This window comes from Trachymyrmex cornetzi, unplaced genomic scaffold (assembly GCF_001594075.2).
Source record: "Trachymyrmex cornetzi isolate Tcor2-1 unplaced genomic scaffold, Tcor1.1 scaffold73, whole genome shotgun sequence".
In the NCBI taxonomy this organism is placed as follows: domain Eukaryota; kingdom Metazoa; phylum Arthropoda; class Insecta; order Hymenoptera; family Formicidae; genus Trachymyrmex; species Trachymyrmex cornetzi.
Window position 1 is genome coordinate 1,093,461 of NW_017300059.1, and position 25,010 is coordinate 1,118,470.

At 36.1% G+C, this 25,010-nt stretch overlaps 1 protein-coding gene across 4 annotated transcripts in view; it reads right to left on the minus strand.

The window, feature by feature from the left end:
* SNF4Agamma (SNF4/AMP-activated protein kinase gamma subunit) overlaps window positions 1-25,010 on the minus strand; it is a 78,500-nt gene that overhangs the window by 8,581 nt on the left and 44,909 nt on the right. For all 4 annotated transcript variants that reach the window (XM_018517972.1, XM_018517970.1, XM_018517969.1 and 1 more), the window contains exons 8-9: window positions 13,697-13,830; window positions 2,998-3,046 (exon numbers count right to left, since the gene is read on the minus strand). In XM_018517972.1, coding sequence (XP_018373474.1) covers window positions 2,998-3,046; window positions 13,697-13,830 — 183 coding nt within the window. The remainder of the gene's footprint in view (window positions 1-2,997; window positions 3,047-13,696; window positions 13,831-25,010) is intronic.

Consider the following 25,010-nt stretch of genomic DNA (forward strand, 5'->3'; position numbering starts at 1 on the left):
ATGACCTGAAATGTTTTTCACTTTTTTTTCACGTACCAGAATTTAAGGCGGAATAATTCAAAATTGAAAATTCTGCATCTTTAAAACCCCGGTCGGATCGCGGAAGGTTAATATAATAGGTCCTTGCCCTTAGTTCCTTATGGATCTAAATAAGTATAAACAAGTCATATTAAAAAAAACTTATAACAATTGCAAAGCTGGTTTTTCTACTGAACGCTGCCTATATTTATGAAACATAGTATCTCGTCCCCGGCGCTGTCGACAACTCGCTAACGATCGTACTACGTCGCGGTACCTTTGGAGAGGATCCAAGCGAGCTCATCCTCGAGAGGCGGGTTCTCCATCTCGAACTCCTTGATGAGGTCCTTCGAGTACACGGGATCATCGTCTTGGCTCCACCAGGCAGCCGCGACCTGCCTTAAAGCGGCGCGAACGGTCTCAGAATCCGAATAGTAGTGCAAGGCCAGCATTATTTAACATTGTCGCGTCGTTCTCCGATGGCCAATAAACATCCTGTCTCGCAGTATCAACGAAAATTTGCTTGGAATACTCGCAACTGCCGCATCTTTCTTCCCAGGGATCTCGGGATGTTCCCTCGGCTTTCTGATCCAAGAAAAACGAATATGCCGCACAAGTTACTCATGTTTCTATCTTGACCGCGTAATAATATTGCGGCATCGGATAATATACGAAAGGTCGTTTTCCTAATTTATCAACGTCCTGGCAACTCTCAATTCTTTTTCACCAATAGCCTTTCTCTCATCATCAGGATCCTCCTCTCATGATTGTACGACGAATCTCCGGCCTCTTCGTCGCTCTCCACGCAGATTTCCCACGAATCGTCAGCCTCGTCGCTGGCGAACATCACGACTACCCAGTCGATCCATCGTCAACGGTTTGCTCCGGCTGTCTCTCTTTTGCTTTCGCATTGGTTTTTGGTTCCTCCTCCTCATCGTCATCATCGTCAACCATCGTGCCAAGAATAACCGTCGCTGGTGTGTCTTGCCAAAAGAATGAAGCGCACCAAGTTTCGCATCGTTTCCTTTCGTTAGGACGTTTATTTTTCCATAATTAATCCAACGCCGCGACGTAAGAAATGCCTATTTGGTCTGATACTAGTACTCACTATATTTTAGACAAGATATGTCAGCTAGAATGTCATCCAATGGATCGTCGTCCAATTCATTTAATTGACCTCCATTTCTATTAATGTAGATTAATTTTAATCTTGGTTAATTTACTTTTTACTTTTTTTAATGTTTCATTGTGGGAAAAGTATTTGGAATTTATACGACTATATATAATTGTGTAAAACAATTATAAATAAGAACTTTATTTTTATAATTATTACTGCTATAATGCTAGTAATAATAATTATACTTATAGCTAATAATAATAGTTATTTTATAGTTCTATAAAATTATAGCCTTTTTCGGAGACAAACATATATTTTTTAATAAATATATATATATAATAATTAATTATTATTAATATAGTTATATTATTAATAACTATTAAAATGAAGATCCTAATTATAATTATTTACCATATAATTGTAGTCACAAATATCAAACACTTTTCTCTCAATATCAGAACTAGAAAAAAATAAAAAATTGAATCGAGATTAAGTTAATCTATATTAGTAAGAGTATTTCTTTCGTCTCATCTTCACTGAGTTGACACGTTATGCTGCCCTTTCGAATTCTATTTCCTAGCCGTCCTTTTTAGATCTGCGTGTGCCTACACGTGCGCTCGCGAATGCGACATTTAATCTTGACATACAGCTGAAGGGTTTTCAATGAATGCACTCGCGCGAAAACAAAGGTACAAAGGTACAAAGAACCATGAGTCTGTAATCCATATATTGCGAACAATTTCTGGTTCAATATTAACCAAGCGGAAAATTCGGATCAATCAGGATTCTAAATGTTTCAACTAGAATTTAATAAAGCCAATCAGAAAATTCTGATTTGCCCATTTTCAACCAAAATTCCAGATGATGCAATCAGATTCCTTTTCCATTGTGATGTTAAAGGATTTGTAGGGATCGACGAGATACAAGTAAAAATGATAAACTTATTGAACCTAGCGGTCTCTCTCTCTCTCTCTCTCTCTCTCTCTCTCTCCCCCCTCTCTCTCTTTCTCTCTGCCCCATGACCTAGACCTAGATAGGCGGAGCGTGCTAGTGCGACGTAGAATGCAGAGCGCGCCGTACGACGAAGTGAAGCTGTATCGCGAGTCCCTCCCTCTCGCTCTTAACGCTAGCTGGCCTCCCGGGAGCTCATCGATCGCCACCATACACTAGGACACGTCGGAAGACCTAGTACCACGATTTCGAAGGGAAAAGCCATATGTAGCTCGGAAAACACGTGGAGTTTCACATCTCGGATTCCGCTTGCCGCTCACATTGCACAGTGTATATCGGTTTTCCGTTGAAACTCTCTCTGTCTATTCAAGAAAATTAATTTTAATGGAGTGCTGCATTATACCCAAAAGATATAAATTTACGAATATAATATTATGATTCTTAATTAAACTGAAGAAGGAAAATGAAATGGTGCGTGCACTCCAAGGACTTCTTCGATGACTTTTTGCATTGCGAAATTGACTTCTTGGAATCCATAGTTCTTTGATCGATGTTAAATTTATAACAACGTCGTTTGATACTAAATCAATTCTTCTCATAAAGGGAAATTTCTCCTCTCGATGCGCACACACAAACATATATGCAGCCTCTATTAACGTAATATACAGCTCTCGCAAGATCAATATAATCCGAATTGCTCATTTTAATTGCTCACGTATGTGAGACTCTACGGCTTAAGAGCTTGCGTGTGTTTCTCTGATTACGAGCATTCAGGCTGGATTAGTTGAGTTGACTCTTATTCGGTCGATTGGATCAGTTTACAAGTTGCGAGTAAACGAGCGTTCTAATCTCATCTCAAAAGATTCTAAAAGATCGGATACGAGAAAATGAGAATCGTAGGTTGAACTCACCAAGATCGGACAGTGAGACTTTCTCTAGGAAGGGATCCACCACCGGCAGCTGTAAATTAAGAAAAAGAAATTAGTAAAATTACGTTCTAAATGCAGACTTTGAGATCGTCATTGTCGCCATAGAAAACAACAATTTCTTTGCGAAAAAGGATTCATTTCAAATTATTGCCGCTAAAAGTCACAGTGATATTATAACAAAAATCTTTCTCTCGAGATTTCTTTGTTTCTTAGACAGGCTTTAAAAAGAATCAAATGCTAAAGTTAATGGTCTCTTTTTTCATATTTTTTGGAAAATTCTGTCGCGAGTAACGTACTATTTTTCTCTTCCTTTCTTTCAACCCGCTTTTTTACGATCGAAGATTTACAGAGTATTTACAAAGAATTACGGAAGACTGTCAGACTTGTCCATTTTTCAGTCAGAATCCCAATTAATCTAACCAGACTCTCCCTCCAGTGTATTATTGATCGAGTAAAATCTGTGTAAAGAAAAGAGAGCGGAGAAAATACCAAAGTCCGTTTCAGCAAGGATCTCGGGCTGAAGGTGTGCCGTCTCTTGATCTTCGTGTACCAGTTCGTCAGGACTCCGGAGCTCGTGGCTTGATCCGAGCTCCTGGAGATACTTCCGGTCGGCTCGCTCGTTTGACGTCGGAACAACATTTTACGCGTCAATTAAAAGCTACTGTATTCTAAACGAACCGGCTGGTCCTTAAGGACCTCCTTGGGGAATCCCTTGGCAAAGCGAACTCGCGCAACATACACGATGTTCGAAGTCTATCGATCACAGCCTGATCACATATCCTTCCTCATTCTCGACCTCGAGCTTGACCTCGACCTCGATCTTCTCCTCGTCGTCGTTGTCGCTCGTGTCCTTGTCGTCCGGATTCAGCGGCGTGAAACTCGGCAACGACCGACCGCAGCGGCCGATCGACTCTCAACCGCTGGATCTCGCATCTACGCGACGATGTTTACGTCGCCGCGACGAGCGAAAGCACGGCGTTAACACGTCCTCGCTTAACACCTCCACCGGTGTTACCCGCGAGCGCGCTGTCCGGGATATTTTCGACGGTGGCATAACTCTTTCGCACCGACTGGCTGCGAGATAGAGTGCGACGAGCCGGCATACACAGTCGGCTAATTGCGCTGCAGCCTGCCAAGAATTCGCGACTCTGTCAATAGACCGAGGCTCCGATAGCCGCGCGGCAAACGTATCTCGTGCGTGAGACCGAAGCCGAATGACGTAACGCAATTTAAGCCTGTTCTACAACAGGGTTGCAAACCATAAGCCGTAAGAAATTAACCGAGATCGTAGTCGATTATTTTTTTTTTTTATATATTCAATTGTGATTAGCCAAAGTCTTACGGCTTATGATTTGTGATCCTATTGTAGAACAGGCATTAGAACTCTTCGCCGCTAATCCACCCGTGAACTCATTTCCACCGAAACCCGCACTTCCTTCTAGCTTTTCGCGAGTGGATTGATGATTGAATTCCTACCGTCTTAGCGGCAATTCGAAGGGATTAACCATTAGAGGAGTCTACTTTTTAAATCTTGTAGCTTTCCTTGAGGAAGATTTATTACAACTCACTGTCTTCAAAATACACTGTTTCAGTGCCATAGCACTCTGAAAGACAAATGTACTAAATTTTAATAAGTTATTTGAATAACGTCATTAAATATTTATTAAATGTAAACATATATTTATTTAATACAAGAACTAATAATTTTTTATTGATTTAAATATTATTTTTTATTTGGCAAATTTGTTTCCGAAAATAAATGTTATTTTAGCAAAATTTACTACATTTTTCTCTCAATGTGTAGCTTCTTATTTAGAACATCACTTTTTTAGGTGTAAATACAGATTTAAAAGTAATTTTGTTAACCGATCAAATTAATTATGTAGGAAACTCAAGCATGATGAGCAAAACATTCCAGCAATCAATTTGAGCATCTTATATAATTATTGATAGTCCAACAAAATTATTTTCAGATCTGCATCTGTGCCTAAATTTTAAATACTTCTACAAAACGTTCTTTCCATATAAGTTTTTTTTTATTTTAGCCTCTTATTGTAATAGTTAAATCGCTTTTCCTATTTTTTTCAGGAAAATTGTATAAACCCATAAAATCAATCTTTTTTTTGACGATCCTAATGATGTCAATATAACTCGGAGTGCCTTTGAATTTGAACTCTATATCCAGTTTGATCCTCTCTTCTCTATATAGTGACTTCCTACCCTCTAAAGATTAATCTCGTCATTTATTAAAACAGGAAACTCGCGTGCGACACGATCGGCGATGAAAGAAATTTTACAGGGATCTACGTGCTCGCGGAACCACCGACGACCGCGTTTTTAAATCTCATTAATCGTTGACAGGTTTGACAGGGTTGACAGCACCAGGCGGCCCATGCGATTTTATTAAACGCCAAGCTATCTCAAGGAAAAATAACACCGACGACGGCGAGGTCTTCGTTGTGGATCATCGGTTCGGAAAGCGACGCCTCACTTTTTTTTATCCCATCCCGCAGGGTCGTCTTTTTCCAATTTGCGCGACTGGGCACATTCGATCCGCGCCAAGAATAGTAGAACGGTAGATAGTACGACACACGTAACAAGTGTAATAAACAAACTCGTGATAAAGGTGGCGCCAAACACTTATCTTTCTCTCTCTCTCTCTCTCTCTCTCGGACGCGCGCTAGATTTATTACATCATCAATAAGATCTGGTATTTAGTGAAGCGAGCGGAGTTACTCGTTAGAAGAGTAAAAAAAAACAAAAATCGAAGATGTTATCGCGTGAAACTGAATAGCAAGCCTGATCGAATCTAAAAATAGGATTCCGGGTTTGCTGGCGGAAATTTAACCGAAAATGACCACTGGACCACGTGGACTTTTTCCTCTCTTTTTCACTCTTTTCTTCCTCATCAGTCATTTGACAGAATTGAGATAGATTGCGTTCAGCAGGAAAAGCAACTTTGCAACTGTTGTAAGATTCTTTAATATAATTGGCTCTTATCCTTATTTCTTACTGGACCTAAATAAAAATACTGGAATAAACCATATTAAACCATTTTACAACAGTTACAAAGTTGCTCTTTCTGCTGAACGCAGCCATTGGTCGCGTTCAGCTGAACGTTTATTTTCCAACTGTTAGAAGTTTTTCATTAATTCTTCACGCTAATTGGATTACACTTTTAAATCTAGAGTCTATCTGAAAACACCAAAAAATAAGAAATTTGTCGTAGAAGGATGTGGTTTAATTGGCTGTCTAATGAGATTAAAGATTATGGTTTGATTCGTGCTGATGCGTTCAGTGATTCTTTAACATGACTGGTTCTTCGCTGGATCTGAGTGTAGGAATCAATTATATTAAGGAAATACTGAGCTCTCACTGATTAAAGTTGATCTCGGTTTAATTTACTTTCTATCTTTTCCCATTTTAAGAATTAGAAAAAGATAAAGATTAAAGAAAACTACGATTTAGTTTAATCTACATTAACAGAAATGGTTCGATTCAATATACCCTGGTTTTCAAAGACTCTAGTCCGTCCAAAACTTAGCCGCGAGTTAAACTCCTACACTACTGTAGGTCTCTCTATCATCTCGTTGAGCGAGGTAGATAAAAAACGAAACAGAATAAAGCACTAATTTATTATTGAACAGAGTTCAAGCATCTATTCTTTTTTTCTCTCTATGTCAATAAGACGAGAGAAAGAAGCATTTGGTTTGCGAGCTAAGTTTTGGATAGGCTTGGTCTAAAGGAATAATATCCAATCTCAGCGAAGAAGGAAGCTTCCAACAGTCATAAAATAAACGTTCTTCTGAATGCGGCTATTGATTCAGCGGCTGTTTCCGACACGACAACTTGTTGACGGTTCGTCCACTCGCGAGGAGGCGAAAATCAGGCGGAAACCCCCGCCTCGGTGAGAGAAGCGAGTTGGGCTCGGGATTTGCGAAAACACGGTGCCGCGGCGCCGGCGATTTAAGGATGTGTTCTAGATTTATATAAACGAGACGCCCACTTGAGAATTCTCCGCGAAGCATTCGCCGAGCGTGGCAACGACAGAAACAGCCGGCAGGCGTCACCGCGACACAGCTCGTTATCATTATGGGCGTGTAACGCGGGATTTTTTTTACAACAACAAGCGTAGGCGCGCGACAACGAAGTTTCGATATAACTCGCGTTCGTCCGCAAGGCCGTTGTGGGAGATAAAAAAGTACACATCGCGTGCGTCACACAAGCACGCGAGATGAAGGAAGAGAAGGAAGAGAAACAAAGCGCGCGACATTCGACGCGGCAACTTGTTGCCGCGGTTCGTCCTCTCGCGAGGAGGCGAAAACCGGGCGGAAACCGCGACCACTGCCTCGTCGAGAGAATTCATATAGGATTTTACAATCGGCCAAGTACTGAGTCAGTATTGACTGCGATAGCTCAAGTACTGGCGAACTACTAGCCCAGTACTGGTCAAGTAGTGGATGATAACTTGGGCTCAGTATTGGCAGACGATACTGGCTGTCATACTGGCAGTCATTTTGGTCAAGTCATTTGCTAGCGATGGCCCAGTACTGGTTGACAGAACTTTGGTCGTCATTTGACAGCCAGTCATTCGCCAGCGATGGTTCAGTACTAGTTGACAGAACTTTGGTAATCAGTTGACAGTCGTAGGGTTGGCTAAACGTCGGTTCCGTTATAATTGCACTGAAACAAAAGATTGCTGCAGCAAATTAGATGGTAACATATGGCATAGCGTTTTTAATTGGTTGCAACAGCCAATTTTTGGATGCTGCAGCCAATTGTTGATAGTGTTAGCCTATCAGTGTCAGTATAGGATTTCGATTGGCTAACGTAACCAAAAATTGGTTGCTACAGCCAATTAAAAATGCTATGCCATATTTAACCATCTAATTTGTTGCAGCAACCAATCTTTTCTTTCAGGGTGGCGACCCTGTATAGGAATTTCCTATTAGGAAACGACTTGGACTTGGGATTTGCAAAACACGATTGCGTCAGAGGTTCAGCAGATCCGCGATACGCTCGCTAAATATTATTTCGACGGTACCCTCCTCTCCCTCCTGATAACATTGCGTAAATAAAGATTACGCGCGCCGAAAGGCCTGAGACACAAAGACTCGTTATCTGAAGCGTTTGCACGCTGAGTGCGATAGGGATCGCTGGGTGTGTACATTTGAACGGCGATCGTTCGCCAGATGCGAGAAAGATGTCGAATTACTTAGGAAACGAACGCGTAGAGGCGTCAATTAATTATCTCTCTGCGCACGATGAGACCTCGTTCATCTCTCGCGCTCGTCAAAACGAAGACGCGGCCAATATTCGTGATTCCGTCGTGGCCAGATCCACGAGCAGTGGGCAGCGCAGCGGCGTCTAAATATAATTCCGAATCCGCAATTGTTTGTAAACAGCCGGATTTCGCCGGCATACGCAGACCGCGAGAAGATGCTGAACTACGAAGCGCTTTTTCTCTCCACGTTGATTAGAGATTCTCTAATAAGAAATATAAGGGAAGAAAAAATTGTCAAAAGACTCTTGAAAATGACAATAAAGGAATAAGTCTAATGAGATTACGGCGCGGTAATCAAAGTGCAATTAGATTTACGAAATAAAGAGTTACTTCTAATAAAAGTCTGGGCAAGACACGGTTTTGTCAAAATCACAGGAGAGAGAAAGACGTACATTTACTGTTTTCTCTTTTTTTTTCTTTCTTATTTCTTGAGAGAGAGAGAGAGAATTATCAGAGCGTGGTGGACCAATCAAAACTGGCTGTCTCATATATATATATCTCCAGACTTTTATTAGACAGTCTCCAGCGTGGGCAATCTTGTCGCGATTTCTTCATCGTTAACATTGGAAGTACCATTATTTCTTACTCACTAAAAGAGCCAAGCAAATAAATTACTAAGAAAATTAAGAAAGTCATAAAAAACTGAATTCTTTATCAGTATGAAGGAAATAATTATTGGAAACTCTCTCTCAGAAAATTTCAGAATCTTATCTTTTACGCAAGAAATACAGCCACATTTAAAATTATTAAACACCCCTATAAATTTTATAATTCTTAGTATGTAAAGGTTGATTAATGAATCAGTGACTTTTTAAAAGGAAACTGTGTTAAAAAATAATCAAATTTTGATTTTTAAAAAATCACTAACTTAGGAAACTATTTATGTAGATCAAAATGAATACAACAAAGTTTGTTGTATTTATAAATAAAACAAATACAATAAACTTTGTTGAACAAAGTTTATTGACAGTTTTATATTTTAATAAATCATTAGCTATGTTCAATAGAAAAAGCGGCTTTGCAACTATTGTGAGATTCTTTAACATGACTGGTTTATATATTTATGCCCAGTGAAGAACCAAAAATCATACCAAACAATTTTATAACAATTGCAAAGCTGCTTTTTCTGGTGAACGCCAATGTTTAATATTTATTACACTTCCCTCTTATTTTATAATTTCTGCAATTCTTTTTGATAAACTCTATTAATTTCCTGTAAATGGATTTCGTTATTTCTCTCAATTCTTTCATAATTGCAATTTATAAGTCCTGTTTCAAAGTGAATTTTTAATTACACGGACCTTTTTCTTTAAATGAACCTATTAATGTTCAATCAGATTGAGATCAGGACTTTGTGGAGGCCAATCTACGACATTGATTTTTTTATAAACTATATCAAACTAATGACATTTATAACCGCAATTACGCAATAATCCAAAAAATATACATACACGGATCTCAACTAATTCCAAGAAATCATTAAAAGAAACAATAATTCGTTATTTTGTAGAAAAACTCTAATTATTAGAGTGTTTGATAATTTTGGACGTGGCTGTATAACAGTAATCTAAAAAATAAACAATAATAAGTTAATCTATAATAAAAATAGTTTCACTGAATAAATCAAATACACTGAAAAAGTACTAAATTTTAATAAATAGCTCGTTTAAATAGTTCTAAGTAAATATTTACCAAATATAAACACGCATTTGATATAAAAACCATTAATTTCATTTAACTATAATTTTTATTTGAGTAAATATTTATTTACTTCGAGTAAACGTTTACTTGGTATTCAAATAAATAAGTACTAAAATTTAATAATTTTTTCCAGTGTAAAAAAAGGGCCAATTATACGAGATCTTAATGCCCAATAGAGTATTTTTATATAAAAATTCTAAATACATCTCTCAGTTATATAAACAGCTAAAAAATAAAAACGATCAATAACGACCACTCGGTACTTCTAGTAGTAGAGTTAGATACACACACGTCGATCAAGAGCGCGAAGAGATGCGACTCATCGGTCCCGCGATAATTATGACGCAATAAAAACATGGTAAACCAGTTTTTCCCACTCGGGCCCAGGAGTCGGGAAACAGGGCGAAACGTCCGTGAGCCCCGGGCGCTGATTAATTTCGAATCATTTCCATTGCAATTCGCGATTATTTTGATAAGCTCGCGGGTGCTCCCGCACCCGACTGGCCGTGAAAAGCGTCGGTGCGGGGGTGCCAGGTCAGGGACACCCACCGTGAAGGGACGCACCGCTCCGAAAGCATCGTATTGCGTATTCGCGCGCTACGTCGCTGCGCTCCGCGCACACGTTTTTCTATATAGCAACAAGTGTTTGCGTCGCTATCATCGACCTAGGCCTCGAGGGATCGCCGGAGAGAGATTAAACTACGTCGTAACTTCACCCCGAAAAGTCCCCCTCCTACCCGGACCCTCTGAAAACGGCGGTCCGCTGCTTCGCCGCAACTCCGTCGTGTTTGGCTTTCAAACGGTGGATGTGAACTAACTCGTGCGAATATACCGGTGGCCGCGCGAGATCCGCGAGGAATCGCCAAGGAACTCGCGAACTCGACCGGGAGCGTTGCGTGTCCGTCGATTTGCACGTTCACGCTCGAACATGACGATTAATCGGTCGCACTCTCAGAAAGGCACCGCGTTAATCGACCGCTATCCTTTACAGAAATTTAATACTGCAAAAAAAAAATGTCTGGTTAAAAATGAACAAATCAGAAGATTCTAATTGTGTCAAGCAGAATTCTGCACTGAGAGAAAAGATTGGCTGGATATGGCATAGCATTTTTGATTGGTTCCAGCAGTCAATTTTTGATTGCGTTAGCCTATCGAAATCCCATACCGACATTACGGATAGGCTAACCAAAAATGGGCTGTTGCAGCCAATTAAAAGTACTATGCAATATTTTATCATCTAATTTGCTGCAGCAGCCAATCTTTTTTTTTCAGTGTAGAATTATAATATTCAACCAGAAAATTTTGATTTATCTGTTTTCAACCAGAATTCCAATTGATGCAACTAGACTCTTTTTCCAGTGTGGAACAGAGATTAATTACTTATTTTATTGAGTATCACAAGCACTGTTGTTTTAATCCTTCGATCCCATTCTATATTTTGTCACGTATCTACCACACTGGATATTATAACAATTCTTTTTCAACCAAAATGTAAAATATCAAGGAACATAACGGCAACAAGCAAATGTAGGTACTAATAGAAAAGTTATAGCATAATAAAGTAAAAGAAACTTCGGGAATGCCCCTCTGGGTATCAATTTTTCATTTCCTGATTAACACACTTTTGGTTAGACTTAACTCGACAATGTAAAAATTGTATTTAGTCATGGCTTGCATATATTTTTTTTTTTTTTTAGCTAATCACTAAACAGATAATTTTGTAGTGACTTTTTAAGTTATCACTACAAAATTATCAGTTTAGTGATTAATTATACAGCTAGAAAAAACACAATTTTTACATTGTCAAGTAAAGTGACGTTGAATCTACCACAAATCAACCAAAAAATGAAAAACAGCCTAGAAGGTATTAACCAAAGAGTTAATTCTTCAAATAAATAATTTCCAGTATTAAATTATATTTTCGCACAAAAGAACTCAGTGTATTGTACCGATCTCGCGGGAGAGCCGATCGATTTCTCGGACACGCACTTTGTCCTCTCTCTTTCCCTCTCTCTCTCTTTCGAGAGAGAGAAAGAGCGAAAAAGAGCGAGCAAGAGAACTCTCGGGGAAAAAAAAAAACTTCAACGAGAGACGGAAGAGCTCGTGCCAAGTAGAGAGAGGTGACAGGTGCGAATTGGACCGACTTCTCCGAGAAGTACACGTTGACGTTAACGGTAACCGCTGCGAATTACGGTAGAGTCCGGATAGCGGCGAAGGAGTCCTCGGTCACGGGGACTCCCGCGGAACAGGAGAGACGAGAGGCGCGAACGCGGAAGACTTGCCACGGCCGTCGTCAGCTTCCTCGGCGGTCACCCGACGCCAAGCTCGGTAGCTCGTGCTCAACTGGATCACACCGTCCAGGCCGGCGCCCGACGACGGTTCGTCGAGACTCGGCGACACACGTTGTGTGTATGAAATTTATGGCGCATCGCTTATGTGCGCGCACAACGGGAGGCGCGCGGACGCGAACGCCTCCTCGGGGGCCTCCTAGCCGGCGTCGCCGTCATAAGCCGGACATTAATTAAATTCGCCGCGCGAATTATCGCGCGGGTTTTTAAGTAGCTCCCTCGTGGCGAGGAAAATCGCCCAGGCAGGGAAAGTGTCCTTGAACGTTACTTCCTAGGGACCAGCGAGTTAGCGAGTCCGCGACGTTCGTGCCTCTCAGTATCTATCGTGGCAACCATCACGCGTGAGATAAGGACGTCGATAAGCGTTTAAATATGTACTTAACGTGTGCATGGGAAGGTAAACGGAAGGAACGGAGCAGGGAGAGGAATCGGGACTTGTGAGAATAATATAATAGTGATAGAGAGATGAAATGTCTCTCTTTCTACAAGTGGGAGGAAGAACGAGATAATAATATTGAGATATTTATTCTCCGCTCTCATGCCAATGAGCACTCTTTTATATGCAGAATAATCCTGAGAGATGTTACTCGAGAGAGGATTTTCTTAGAAGCGAAATATGAAATGTCGACTGTATGTATATGATCGTTTTAGGTATTATACAATTCAATTGCGCGAAATGAATTCTATAATATCTAAAAGTCCTTTGAGAAGGCTCGCATAATGGAGGAAATATTAAGAAATGAATATATTAGAAAAATTAAAAAATTGGAAATAGAGATTAAACGTATCGCACAATGAATATAAATACGGCATAATATATATTATATGTCTTATATCTTATTTGTATCCATTAAATAACATTAAATATTAGAAAAAAAAAGTTAATGCACAACGCATTAAAATGAAACAAATACAATAATTTAATACAAATAAAATAATTTGATTCATATTTTCTTCAATTTCTAATATTTAATATTTATTTCTATTCTCTCCTAGTACTTCTTTCATTGTGCTATAGAACCTAAATAAAGCGAGATACTGAGAGAGAAGAGATGTATAATTGGAGGTCGCCCTTTAAACGGGACTTGCAATCTCGTGTAGATAATTTACCAACGCGCGGTAAACTCACCGAAGTGCTCTGATTTATCGTCGGCAGAAAGTGCCCTTATCGACGTTTGTAAATCAGATATCTGTTCCACTACGGTAAGGCAGATTACTAACTGATGCAAATGTATAAAATTTATTTATAATACTGCATTGCGACTTTTAGCGTTATATTTGCACAAATATACATATATAATTCGATGGCGCTTTCCAACCGATAATAATATAATTGCTATCAACTTACACCTCGCGCATCCCTGAAAAGTATGGCAGCGTGAACCGGATCCAGGCAAGCGTCGGATGCTCGATGAGGTATTGCGGGTGCCCCGAGGGATAATCTCCGTGCTGTAGGATCCAATGAACTTCTTCTGTGCGCGCCTGAAACAAAATTGCATGTAGTCAATGACGTAAAACCAAGAGGAAATTTTGGTACGCAAATAATTATAATATAAATATATTACATTATTTATATTATAATTATGATATAAATATTTCTATATTATTATATTTATAATATTAATAATATATTATATTATTTATACATAATTATACGTAATATCGTATATTAAAATATATATTATATATTATAAAATACAAATATCAAATTTGATTGCACGCCCAATCGCATCACAAACTCCTACTGATCATTAATTTATAAAAAGCAATTTAAGTACTGAAGGAAAAATCGATTGCAGATACATTGACATATGTAAAAAATAAGATCATTGATTCACGTCATTCTACGTGATTCAAGCCATTGGCCATCGAAAAATATAAGTACTTTATTGAAGATTTTATATCGGACCGATCAAATGTATATCTCGTAAAATGTTTACTCTTCGATAATCTCACTTTGATACTTCTCGCAGAATGATAAAAGAAACGATTCGTACAGAAAAAAGTTTAAAATAATTTAATTTATAGATATATTACTCGTAAGAAAAATGTATAAAAAGAGAAAATCTCTTTTGGTGAAATAAAAGTTTATTAATTTTTTTATTAATACCGTGATCATATAGAGATAATGATTTTGCTGAAGTATCTAAAAATTAAACTACACAGTAAAAGACATTTTATGTTTGTATTAAAAGTCCATTTAAATTTTTTTTTAATTTTGTGTTAAATTGATATTCAACATTTCTTAGAGTAAAATGATATAATTTATAAGCAAGTAAACAAATAACGTAAAAATCATGTATTTTAAAATGTAAAGTTTAAGATAACTAAATATATAAAATACGTGTTAATTTAACATATTATAAATATTAATTTAATTGAAAAAAAAAATGGTTTCACAGCTTGCTTACAAACTATCAATATTACATTTTTGTGTTAACTTTTTCATATAATATTCATATTGCTTTTTAACATAATTACATCTTGTATTAAATTAACACAAAAATTTAATCAGGTCATTTAGAAAATGTAAAATGTATTTTATAATACAAATTTTGAAACTGTATAGATTTAAAAAAAGAACCTTAAATCATCAAAATAATTAGGTAATAAATCAGCGTGACGAGCAAGGTTGCAAAAAATTTTGATATTTTAACCCAGCGAAATTATCTTCTGCGTCAAGTTAAATTTTTTAATACTTTAACAAAACTGGTTGTGTATCAATCACATTTGTCAAGTTTGAATCACTCGACTTCGATTATGTCGTGTTTCTATCATTGTAAACAGTTTTAATGGTTACAATTAATCCAATCTTCTTGGGTTTCGATCATAACAACCCAGTGTAACGTTAGACAATTTGTCGACAGATGCGCGAAATTTGTCATTGTGATTATTACGTAAGACGTGACTTGTTATTTACATTTCTACTATGCTCGTGAATAAATATGACCAAGACTGACTTGCGTTCGTCCGGTGCATCTTTTTATTAACGAGACCGAAAATATAATAAGCCTTTGATAAATCTCCTTTTGAAATTCGTGTTGATTTCAACTGGAATAATTTTACGCTATTCACTCTCGCATCCATTAATTTCTCGCAATCATGCCAAGAAAAAATTATGTAATAATGTTTATGATGATTGCGAATAAATATATCACAGTGGAGCCGGAACAAGTATTAATTTAATGTAAATGAGCCTTATCTGCATTTATGTAAAAAAAACATTGCTAGATCTTACGTAATTATGTATTTATCGAATCACTGTTGAATCCTGCATAAAGAAGCAGTTTTTTTCCGCGTGATATTACTAGTTCTCTATTAAAGTGTAATCACCTGCACTGTTAAATATCAAAAGAACAGTGTGATAACATCACAACATATAATCCATGAAGTTAAATAACATTTTGTTACATTTAACTTTCAATAATAAGGTAAAAACAAGACATATGAATAAATCGACTAAATAAGAAGTAGCGCCGAATACAATCATAGATGTGAGAAACACAATTCTATATATTTTTAGATACATTTTTTCAGATATATATGACTGCTAGCCGATTATTTTCTAATAGTTTTTTTTTAAACCAACGATCAAATCGACGATTTTTTAAAATCGATGATCGAATTTAATTTAAGATGATTATTATTATTTTAATTTGATTGTGTTGTAATTCCGAAAGTAATTACCGCACAGTCATATATCTGAAGTAAATATATCTAAAATAAATTACATACAGAAATTATTATTCCAACATTTAACTTTGACAACATTTGATGTTTCTTATTTAGTTGTTTAAATTTTCATGCGTGTAAATCAATTATTTCTGTGGTCTCTTTCAAAGTAAACAACGTCCATATTAATATGCACTTACAATTAGCACGTTCTTTGTAGTAAATAATAAATTTAATTTAATATAAAATTAAATTTGGATTAAATTATTTAATTCTATTATTTTAGTTAAATTAACGTCATACCGAGTAGAAACAGGGGCAATTTATAAAAGTGATAAAAATAACTCAAATTGGATTTATAAAAGTGATAAAAATAACTCAAATTGACATGATAAATTTAATAGTATAAATGAAGCGGACTTTTTTCCCCATTTTTGTATTTGCCAACAAAGAACGATTTTACTGAAATATTCAAAGATCTGAAAAAGAATTTGTTGGACTATCTAAATAATTATAAAAGAAATATGATGAGCATGCTGCAAAAAATTTTGACATTCTAGCATCCGGTTGAAGCCATTCCGCATAATTATTTCGATAATCCAATAACATTTATTTGCAGACCTGTATCTAATTAGACCGTTTAAGGTATTGATTTCTATAGGTTGTGTTCTCACATATACGGTTTTATAAGATATTATATTGTAAATTTTTTGAGATACTTCAGTAAAACTGTTCTTTCCATAAATGAACGATCATAAATACCGATGTATTACCTCCGGCAAACATTTGATATTCATCAGAAATTGCATTCTAAAAAATATTGGTATAAATTTACCACGCAGTGTCTACATAATTCTCACCGTGTTGGTGTTAATTAATATTCACGCCAACATAATGTGGTCGACGTGGATTTATAAGTCCTGGTATTTATATCGACACCATCGTGGTGTAAATTTAAAACCCATGAGCTAAATCCACACTATGTTGATATTAAATATTTAATATTAAAAGAATTATGTACGTCGCATGTGGTATTAATTAAATCCACACTGATATTATTTTCGATGGTGTCGATGGCACGATAAATATCTCGTAGAACGAGAGTCGAAATCGGAGCTACTGGCCACACCGGAGGGATGCTTGGGCCTCGGAACCTTGGAACTTGGAATTTTATTTTTCTCTCGGCGAAGGCCGTTTGCGCACGTTTCTACGATTAAATACGCTTCCTCAGCGCAAGACATTCAAGCGATATCCCGCTTTATCGGCGTGGTGTTTATTTCACGAGCGCGTTTCGCGATACGAGCGCTCAATAACCAGGCGGATGCTAGCCAGACGCGAATATTTGCGAATAGTTTGAATCGTCGCGACAAATTTCGCGAGAAGCGAACAGCGATTGTATATTGTTCGACAAATTAGTACGCTAATTGGCAAGTTCTTCGGTCGTCGCCTTGGGAAATAAATAACGAGATATAAATGTGCGCGTTCGTTTTGCTTGTGGAAAATGTGAAAGATCAACTTGTGAAAGATTAATCAACAGTGATTATATCTGTGAAAAAAATGTTGCGCAGTAAAAGCAATTCCAGAAGAAAAACATGACAAATCGAGAATTTTCATTTTGTTACCTCGATTCAGATTAAGAATTATACGTACAATAATTATACGTATAATGTGGAAAATGTATTAAATTTAAATAAATATTTGTTTAGATACTACTAGCTGAATGTTTACTAATTGTAAATATTTATTTTATGTTTGGTACAAAAACCATTGATTTGATTCATTTGTTTTTTTTTATTTAATAAATTTATTTAATATAAATATTCATTTACCATAGATAAATATTAAGGTCGTATATACTGTTCAAGTAAATATTTATTGAAATTTATAATTAAGTTTCATTTTCTCTGAGTGTTTTTTTTATGGAATAAAAAATTATTTAAATATTCCAGATTTTTCTATATTGCATTTGAAAGAACTCAAACAGTTTAGCGATGATTTAGAACCTGGATAAGAAACTATTTTAATTTGAAATGTTTTTAATACATAATTAAGATAACATTTTTATTTAAACTATAAAATTATACCATTAAATGTAAATATTGAATTGTTTCGTATGATATTCATTTTTATATACGGGAAGTATAAATTTCCAATTTTTTCTAATCACTTTTTGCAGAAACTGTTATGCCACTTATACATTCTTGAACTATAGAATATAGAATGCTTTTGCTGGATATATACAGAACTATATACAGATCTAAAAATAACTTTGTTGAACTACTAACATAATTATGTAGGAAACTCATAACGATTACTATATGATGTTAAAAAATTGTGCGACGTTATTCACCATGCTTGAGTTTTTAAAAATTATTTTTAAATTTGTATTTAGCTTTTTATAAATACATTAGTAAAATCATTCTGTCTGTGCACGACAGATTTTCTGGGAAAACTTTCACACAATCCTGTTTTTATAAATTAACTAAAGATTAATAATAAACCGTTATGTACTAGTCGCAATTGTCATAAGCGGTAATATAACGGCGGTCAGGTCAAGGCAAACTTATACCATCAATAATCACCGAGCTTTATGAAGGCTGAGCTTGCGGGATGAAGCGACTCGGGTGACTGTGCCAGAAATAGAATCATTTTGAAGATCACGAGAAAATGCTACAGATGGTAATCAGGCGAGAAAAATAAAGGAACTGCGCCGCTAATACGAATGCTGAGAAAAGTTTTTAAATATGTAAATATATTTTTAAAAAGATATATGCATCTTTTTTTAAACTATATATTTACATTTAATTGCCTCGAAACGTTATATAAAAACGCAAAAAACTCAGCGTAAAATTCAAAATCCTCTAATTAAAATTCCAAGTGCTCGTTAGGAATATTAGCTGTAAAGTGTAACACTGCGGTAGATTGAATTGCAAAAAGATTAACAGCCAACATTTCTCAGTCCATATATACAGTTTATTAATTATTCCGTTAAATATTCGCTCATAGACATTTCACCGTTCCATTATTCACGACATACGAGTATATATCGTGTTTAAATTGACATCAGTATAAACTGACGAACCCGAGAATGTATATGTAACAGAAACAATATCCTACGCGGACAAGCCAATTTAGTGACATGCGAGAGAAATTTCCGCACGCGCCCGTACAAAAACATATTGCACAATCGAAAATAGTCGGAAATTGAAATAGTATGTCTTCTCGAAAGCGACATGACTACCCATTCAATTATCAATGTTTTTCCCTCCCCTTTTTTCTTTTTGACACCTAAACTACTAGAATAGTCAAAATGATTGGTTCCTAATTTCTTATCAAATTTATAACAGTGCATTTTGTGAAATTCTCCACTTTGTTGTGACATAAATAATTTATTAATTTACTTTCTTTTTAAAAAAATATATACTACAAGTCGAAAGTTTGGAAACTTTTTAAAAATTAACATTTTTAGAATTACTTATTTAAATATCCGTAACAAATGTTTTAACATTAATTTTTTAGATCCATTAACTGCTGCTTGTTCTGAAGGATAATTGTTAAAAAAACACATTGTTATGAATATTTAAGTAAATAATCCCAAAAATATCAATTTTTTAAAAGTGGTAACTTTTGACTTAAAGAATACATGTATAGTATATTTAAATAGTAGCAATAAATACATACACTCTCTCTTTTCTCTCTCTCTCTCTGAAAAAAAGATGTATTAACAGCATTATTTTTTTAATTGAAATTATTTTTGTTAATTCAATAACATTAATGAAATAAATATTTATGTCATTGTTTTAATAAAATTTTGTTTGTTTTCGTTAATACTGTTGTTAATAAATCGACAAGATTATTTTCAATTAAAATAATGCTGATGAAACAACATCATTTTTTCCAGTATACGTTAAATGTCAGTAATTATACACGCCATGTGGAATAAGTAACTTATTTAAACGATATTAAAATTTGTGCTGCTTTTCAGAATTATTTACGCAACAGTGCTCCTTTTGAAGCTCTCTTTCTCTTTATATCGTTAAAAAATTCATATTTAAATAAGATATTTAAATAAGAATTGCTATACATGAGTCTTGATAGTTTTATAAGTAATCTTTGCTAAAGAGTCTAGGAGAGACTGATCACATAATTAGCTATTCTGTGATTGGCCAGCATGTAGACCGAGACACAATTGAAAAGCACAGACAATAGCAATAGATAATAACAGATTTCAATCTATTGGAAATCGTATATGCGGAAGAATATGCGGAAACTGATCACGTGACTATATTATTGGTTGAAATAATTTTTATTCAGGATCACATGATTAGTTAGCACTTCTCTCCTAGTCTCTCTAATCTTTGCTGTACAAAATATAGTAACATCTGCTACATGAATGCAGGGAAACGCAGTTCACCGGGGATTCGGCGAGATCGACAATGCGCTCGTCGTCATCGAGATTTGGTCGCATTCGTTCGCGTTACCTTGCCTGAGTATGCTCTCATAGATCCTGTAGGTGGTCTCGCAATCGGTCTCTTGTGGACCGATGGGGGGACAATGTCTGGCGCCGCCGTCTAGACTCTGACTCCTGTTTCTGAAATCCTCGCCCCGTTTCTTTGGGCTCTCATGGCTCTCACTCTGCCGTCTGATGTGTCCTAATCGTCGGCCGAAATGTCGTATCATCTCCTGTATGCTGTGATGATGGTGCTGCTTCTCGTGCTCATTGGTCGGACTGGGCGACGTCGGTGACGCTTTGCCGGTGCTCGCTGCTCGATACTGTTGGTGATAGTGGTGGTAGTGATGAAACGGATGATGATGAATGTTGCCGTGGACCGTGTGGTACACGGACTGCTGATGATTGGACGAGTTGGAGCCATAAGATGAGCCGTAGGACGAGGAACCGTAAGAATACGCGGAACTAACCGAGCCGCGGGACATATGTCGCTCAGGTAGATAAAGCTTGTTGCTATCTTGTTGTTGTTGTTGCTGCTGGTCGTTATGGTTCAACAGTTCCTGCAGGAACTTGGTGTCCTGGTTCCTGATGTCCGACGACGCCGAGGACGAGATGGAACTTCTCGTATCGCCGCCATTGTCGGTGCCGTGATGATGATGGGACAATAGGTGGCTTATTCCGTGCATTTCACGAGACGGACAATGCGTGTGTTACACGCAAACAATGACTCTGATATCTGCCGTCGCGGAAGCGGCCGCTCAAGTTCCAGAGCCGTTCATCGACGTCGCGGAGAACGGAATCTGCGGAAGAACGGCGCCAAGTAATTCTCCGCGCTGTGAGAACGTAACCGCCGTTTGTTAGACACACGGAGGGAACACGATAACGTTTTGCCGTTTCATCGATCGTTTCCTTCGACGATCTGACGAGAAATAACGACCCTCGCGTTTCGTCCATTCACACGTGCATTACTATATGTATATACACCACAAACTAAGTCTCTCACTTCCGCGTAATGATATAAGCGAATCTCGGTGTTCGACTTTAAGATTTAAGGAAACATTCGAGAGGATGAAGCAGAAGAAAGTGTTACATGTTGTCTTACATAACTGATACACAGTGAAAAACATGTTGCATTAAAACCAGTTTTTGTTAAAATTTTAACGTTAATTTAACAATTAAATGTAATTATATTATTTGAATATTTTGTGTTAAATTGATATTTAATATTTCTTACTACTAAAATAATCATATTTGTGTAAGTAAACAAATAATTATGTAGTTTTAAAATGTAAGTTCTAAAATAAATAAACTGCGTAAATGCACGTGTTAATTTAACATATTATATGTTAAATAGTGACACAACAAATCTAACACCTTGATATAATTTGAAAACAAAGTCATTGTTACATTTTTTGTAGATTTAATTTTTATATAATATTTGAGTTACTTTTCAACATTTAGGTATCTGGTGTTAAATTAACAGAAAAATTTGAATGGGCTGTTTGGGAAACGTGAAATGCGATAAGTTTAAAACAAATTCTCCAACTGCGTCTATCCAATATACATAATATCATCTATCCATTTAAATAACACTTTATATTTGTCACGCGTGTTTATTTCGCGAACAGCATGGATGAAAAAGAGCTATTTGCGTACTCTATTTTTCTTGCGGATGATGTATAAAAGAGAAAATAAAAATAAATGCAAAGTGTTATATTATTTGACATTTTTATTCGCGCAAATGAAAAGGGCGTATTTGATATCGTGATAATATTTTCATTTTCCCATATAAAATGATTCGAAAAAAATAAAAAATAAAAAAGGTGCGATAATAATTCCCTCCCATTCACTGCATACAAGTATGAACTTATTCACGAAGCTCAATACTACCGACTCTGAGCGTTATAATAATTTCTATCTGCGCATCGAAAATGCGGAGGAGGGAATCAGTCTCGTATTACGTCAATTGGACCGAAAATCTAACAGGAAGAAACAGAAGTCACATTCGACGCCAATTAAATTCTGGCAGAGGGAATAAACTTTAATAAATCCCCGAAAGACCCGAGCTATCTCGTGACGAGCATTTTCGACGTTTATCTATAGATCATTATTAACTATTCCGTTAAAATATTCCAAAAATGTCACGTTCAATAAAAATATAACTCTTGTGTACAACGATAACGATGACTCGTAATAACGGAAATTTTACTACAAGTTTTCTCTCTCTCATCCCTCTTTTTTTTGTATCTTACTTCATTATCTATTATATTTTATTTTTTCTGTCTTCATTTTTGTTTCTTTGCATCTTATATTACGTATAATTGTAATGATCTGTACTGCTATTTTTTGTAATTTTGTACGCTTTTTAAAATCTTGCTTCATTATTAATTATATTTTATTTTTCTTCTTCCTTCATTTTTGATCTTTGCATCTTACGACATGATTAAAACAATTCTATTGCTCTTTTCTGTAATAATTCTGTATACTTTAGAGAACTCAAACTTTAGTAGTTTCAGAGCATCTAATAAACAAACTCTAATTCTGATTTTCTCTCTTTCTCTTCCTCTCCCTTTTCTATTTCGCTAGTGTGACTCAACGATTATGTCACGATAATCATCACATTGCGCAAATGCAGCGTCGATACATAACGAAGAAAACATTCTGTGTCCGACTTCTCCGAAGAAAAGTCAGACGAATACGACACGTATGTGCGCGACAGCAGAAAATTAGAATTCAGAAGGAAACGTTTATGACACGAGGCTGATTGGGTGATTAGCGGAAACAGTCAGTGCCGGCTCCAATTATTAAAGAGCCGAGAATGACTCTTTGCCGCCATATCATGCGATCGCTGGCACCGGTTAGTATTCGTTATACCGTCCGCCATCAATGTGTTCCCTCTTTGTAGAATTCTAACAAAGGACTTGTTACAACTGTCCGGAACTGATTCGATTCTCCTTGAAATATATTGCACAAAATTCTAAAACACGAATTTTTTTTTTTTATATCGATTTAATATGAGATTTAAGTGATTAAACGATCCACTCGTCGGAACTTAAGGAAAATGGGAGCATTTTTTTGAGATAATAGACTTTTAAAAAATCTAAATGCAGTTATAAAATATATTAAAAAACCATAAAAATTTTATGTGAAACATTTTTCGGTACATTTCGTCGTTTTGCTGATAATTGATACACACAGAAAAATACTACACTACTATACGCAAATAATAATTGCTTAGTTCAAATTTTTCAAAAGTAAATATCAAATCCTTCATAAGTTCATCACAAACGTTTAATCAAAATATTCTATGTTTAATATTTCATAAATATTGTTAAATTTAAACATATTCGATTTGCTTGTTATATAAAGTCGCTTCTTCGATTAATTTTTATAATAAAAATAATAAATTCTTGTTTTGAATATACCTATATTAATGAGTTTCTCTAAAATTTGCAATAAATATACTTTAAGATTATTTATCAAGAAAATATTCTTTGTTAAAGAATATTTTTCAAATAAATAATTTTAAAATATATTTATATACAACCGTTGCTTAAAAGAAAGAAAATAAATTGAATAATCACTTTTCTTAGCAATACGATGATATTTTGCTATGTATATAAGAAATCAATACAAGTGTTAACTGTAAGGAGTTGTTTCACCCCTTAAATCTGAGATTGGGCTGATACAAAAAAATGCGTATCTCATAGATTTTTGTGTTCAACGTATTTCAAAGAAAATCAAATCAATTCCAGATAGTTGTGACAGGCCCCTTGTGAAAGCAACTCTCTCGTGACTCCAGTAACCTGCAGATATCGCTTATAAAACATCCACGTATTGCGGCAATGCTCTGATTTCTAGAAATGGGTCGGCGGAACAGTAAATTTCGAGGTCGAGGGTGAGGAACTGGGTCGAATCGATCCAGCGTACCCTCCGGTTGCAGAGACAGACGAGCGTCCAAAGAAACCTTAGCCTCGAATAAAAAAGCCTGTGTAACAACAACAAATCCCTCGAGTCCAATTAAAACAAAAATTTGCAAGGTGATAAAAGGACATGCGATCGTTTCGAGCCTCGCACACGCGCGAGCACCTTGCACTAAAAGTGGATTCGAAAAAAAAACAACCCGGCAACAACGTCGCATAAATTGCAACTCATGGACACTCGTAGGCCAAGGGGATACACTTCATGTATCTCATTAAATGACGATGTTAATATCGGCTTTTCGAGATTTGCGATAAATGAAACCGACGAGAATTAAGTGGCGAGCGGCGAACAAAAAAAATATTCGAGCGAGAATATCAGAACACCGTCCTGCTATTTTGATGTTAATCTTCTAGTTCAGTCTTCTTCGAATTACTTAAAACTGATCCCAAACAAAAAATAAAGGATTTTACTAATAAGGAGACTACAGGTAATGGGAGGATACAAGAATTTTAAGAGAGATACAGTAAGAAATATAAAAAAAATAGAGATAAATGATAGAGCATCTAGATATCTGAGGAAAATCTAGATGAAATTGATGCCTTACGAACAGAGAGAG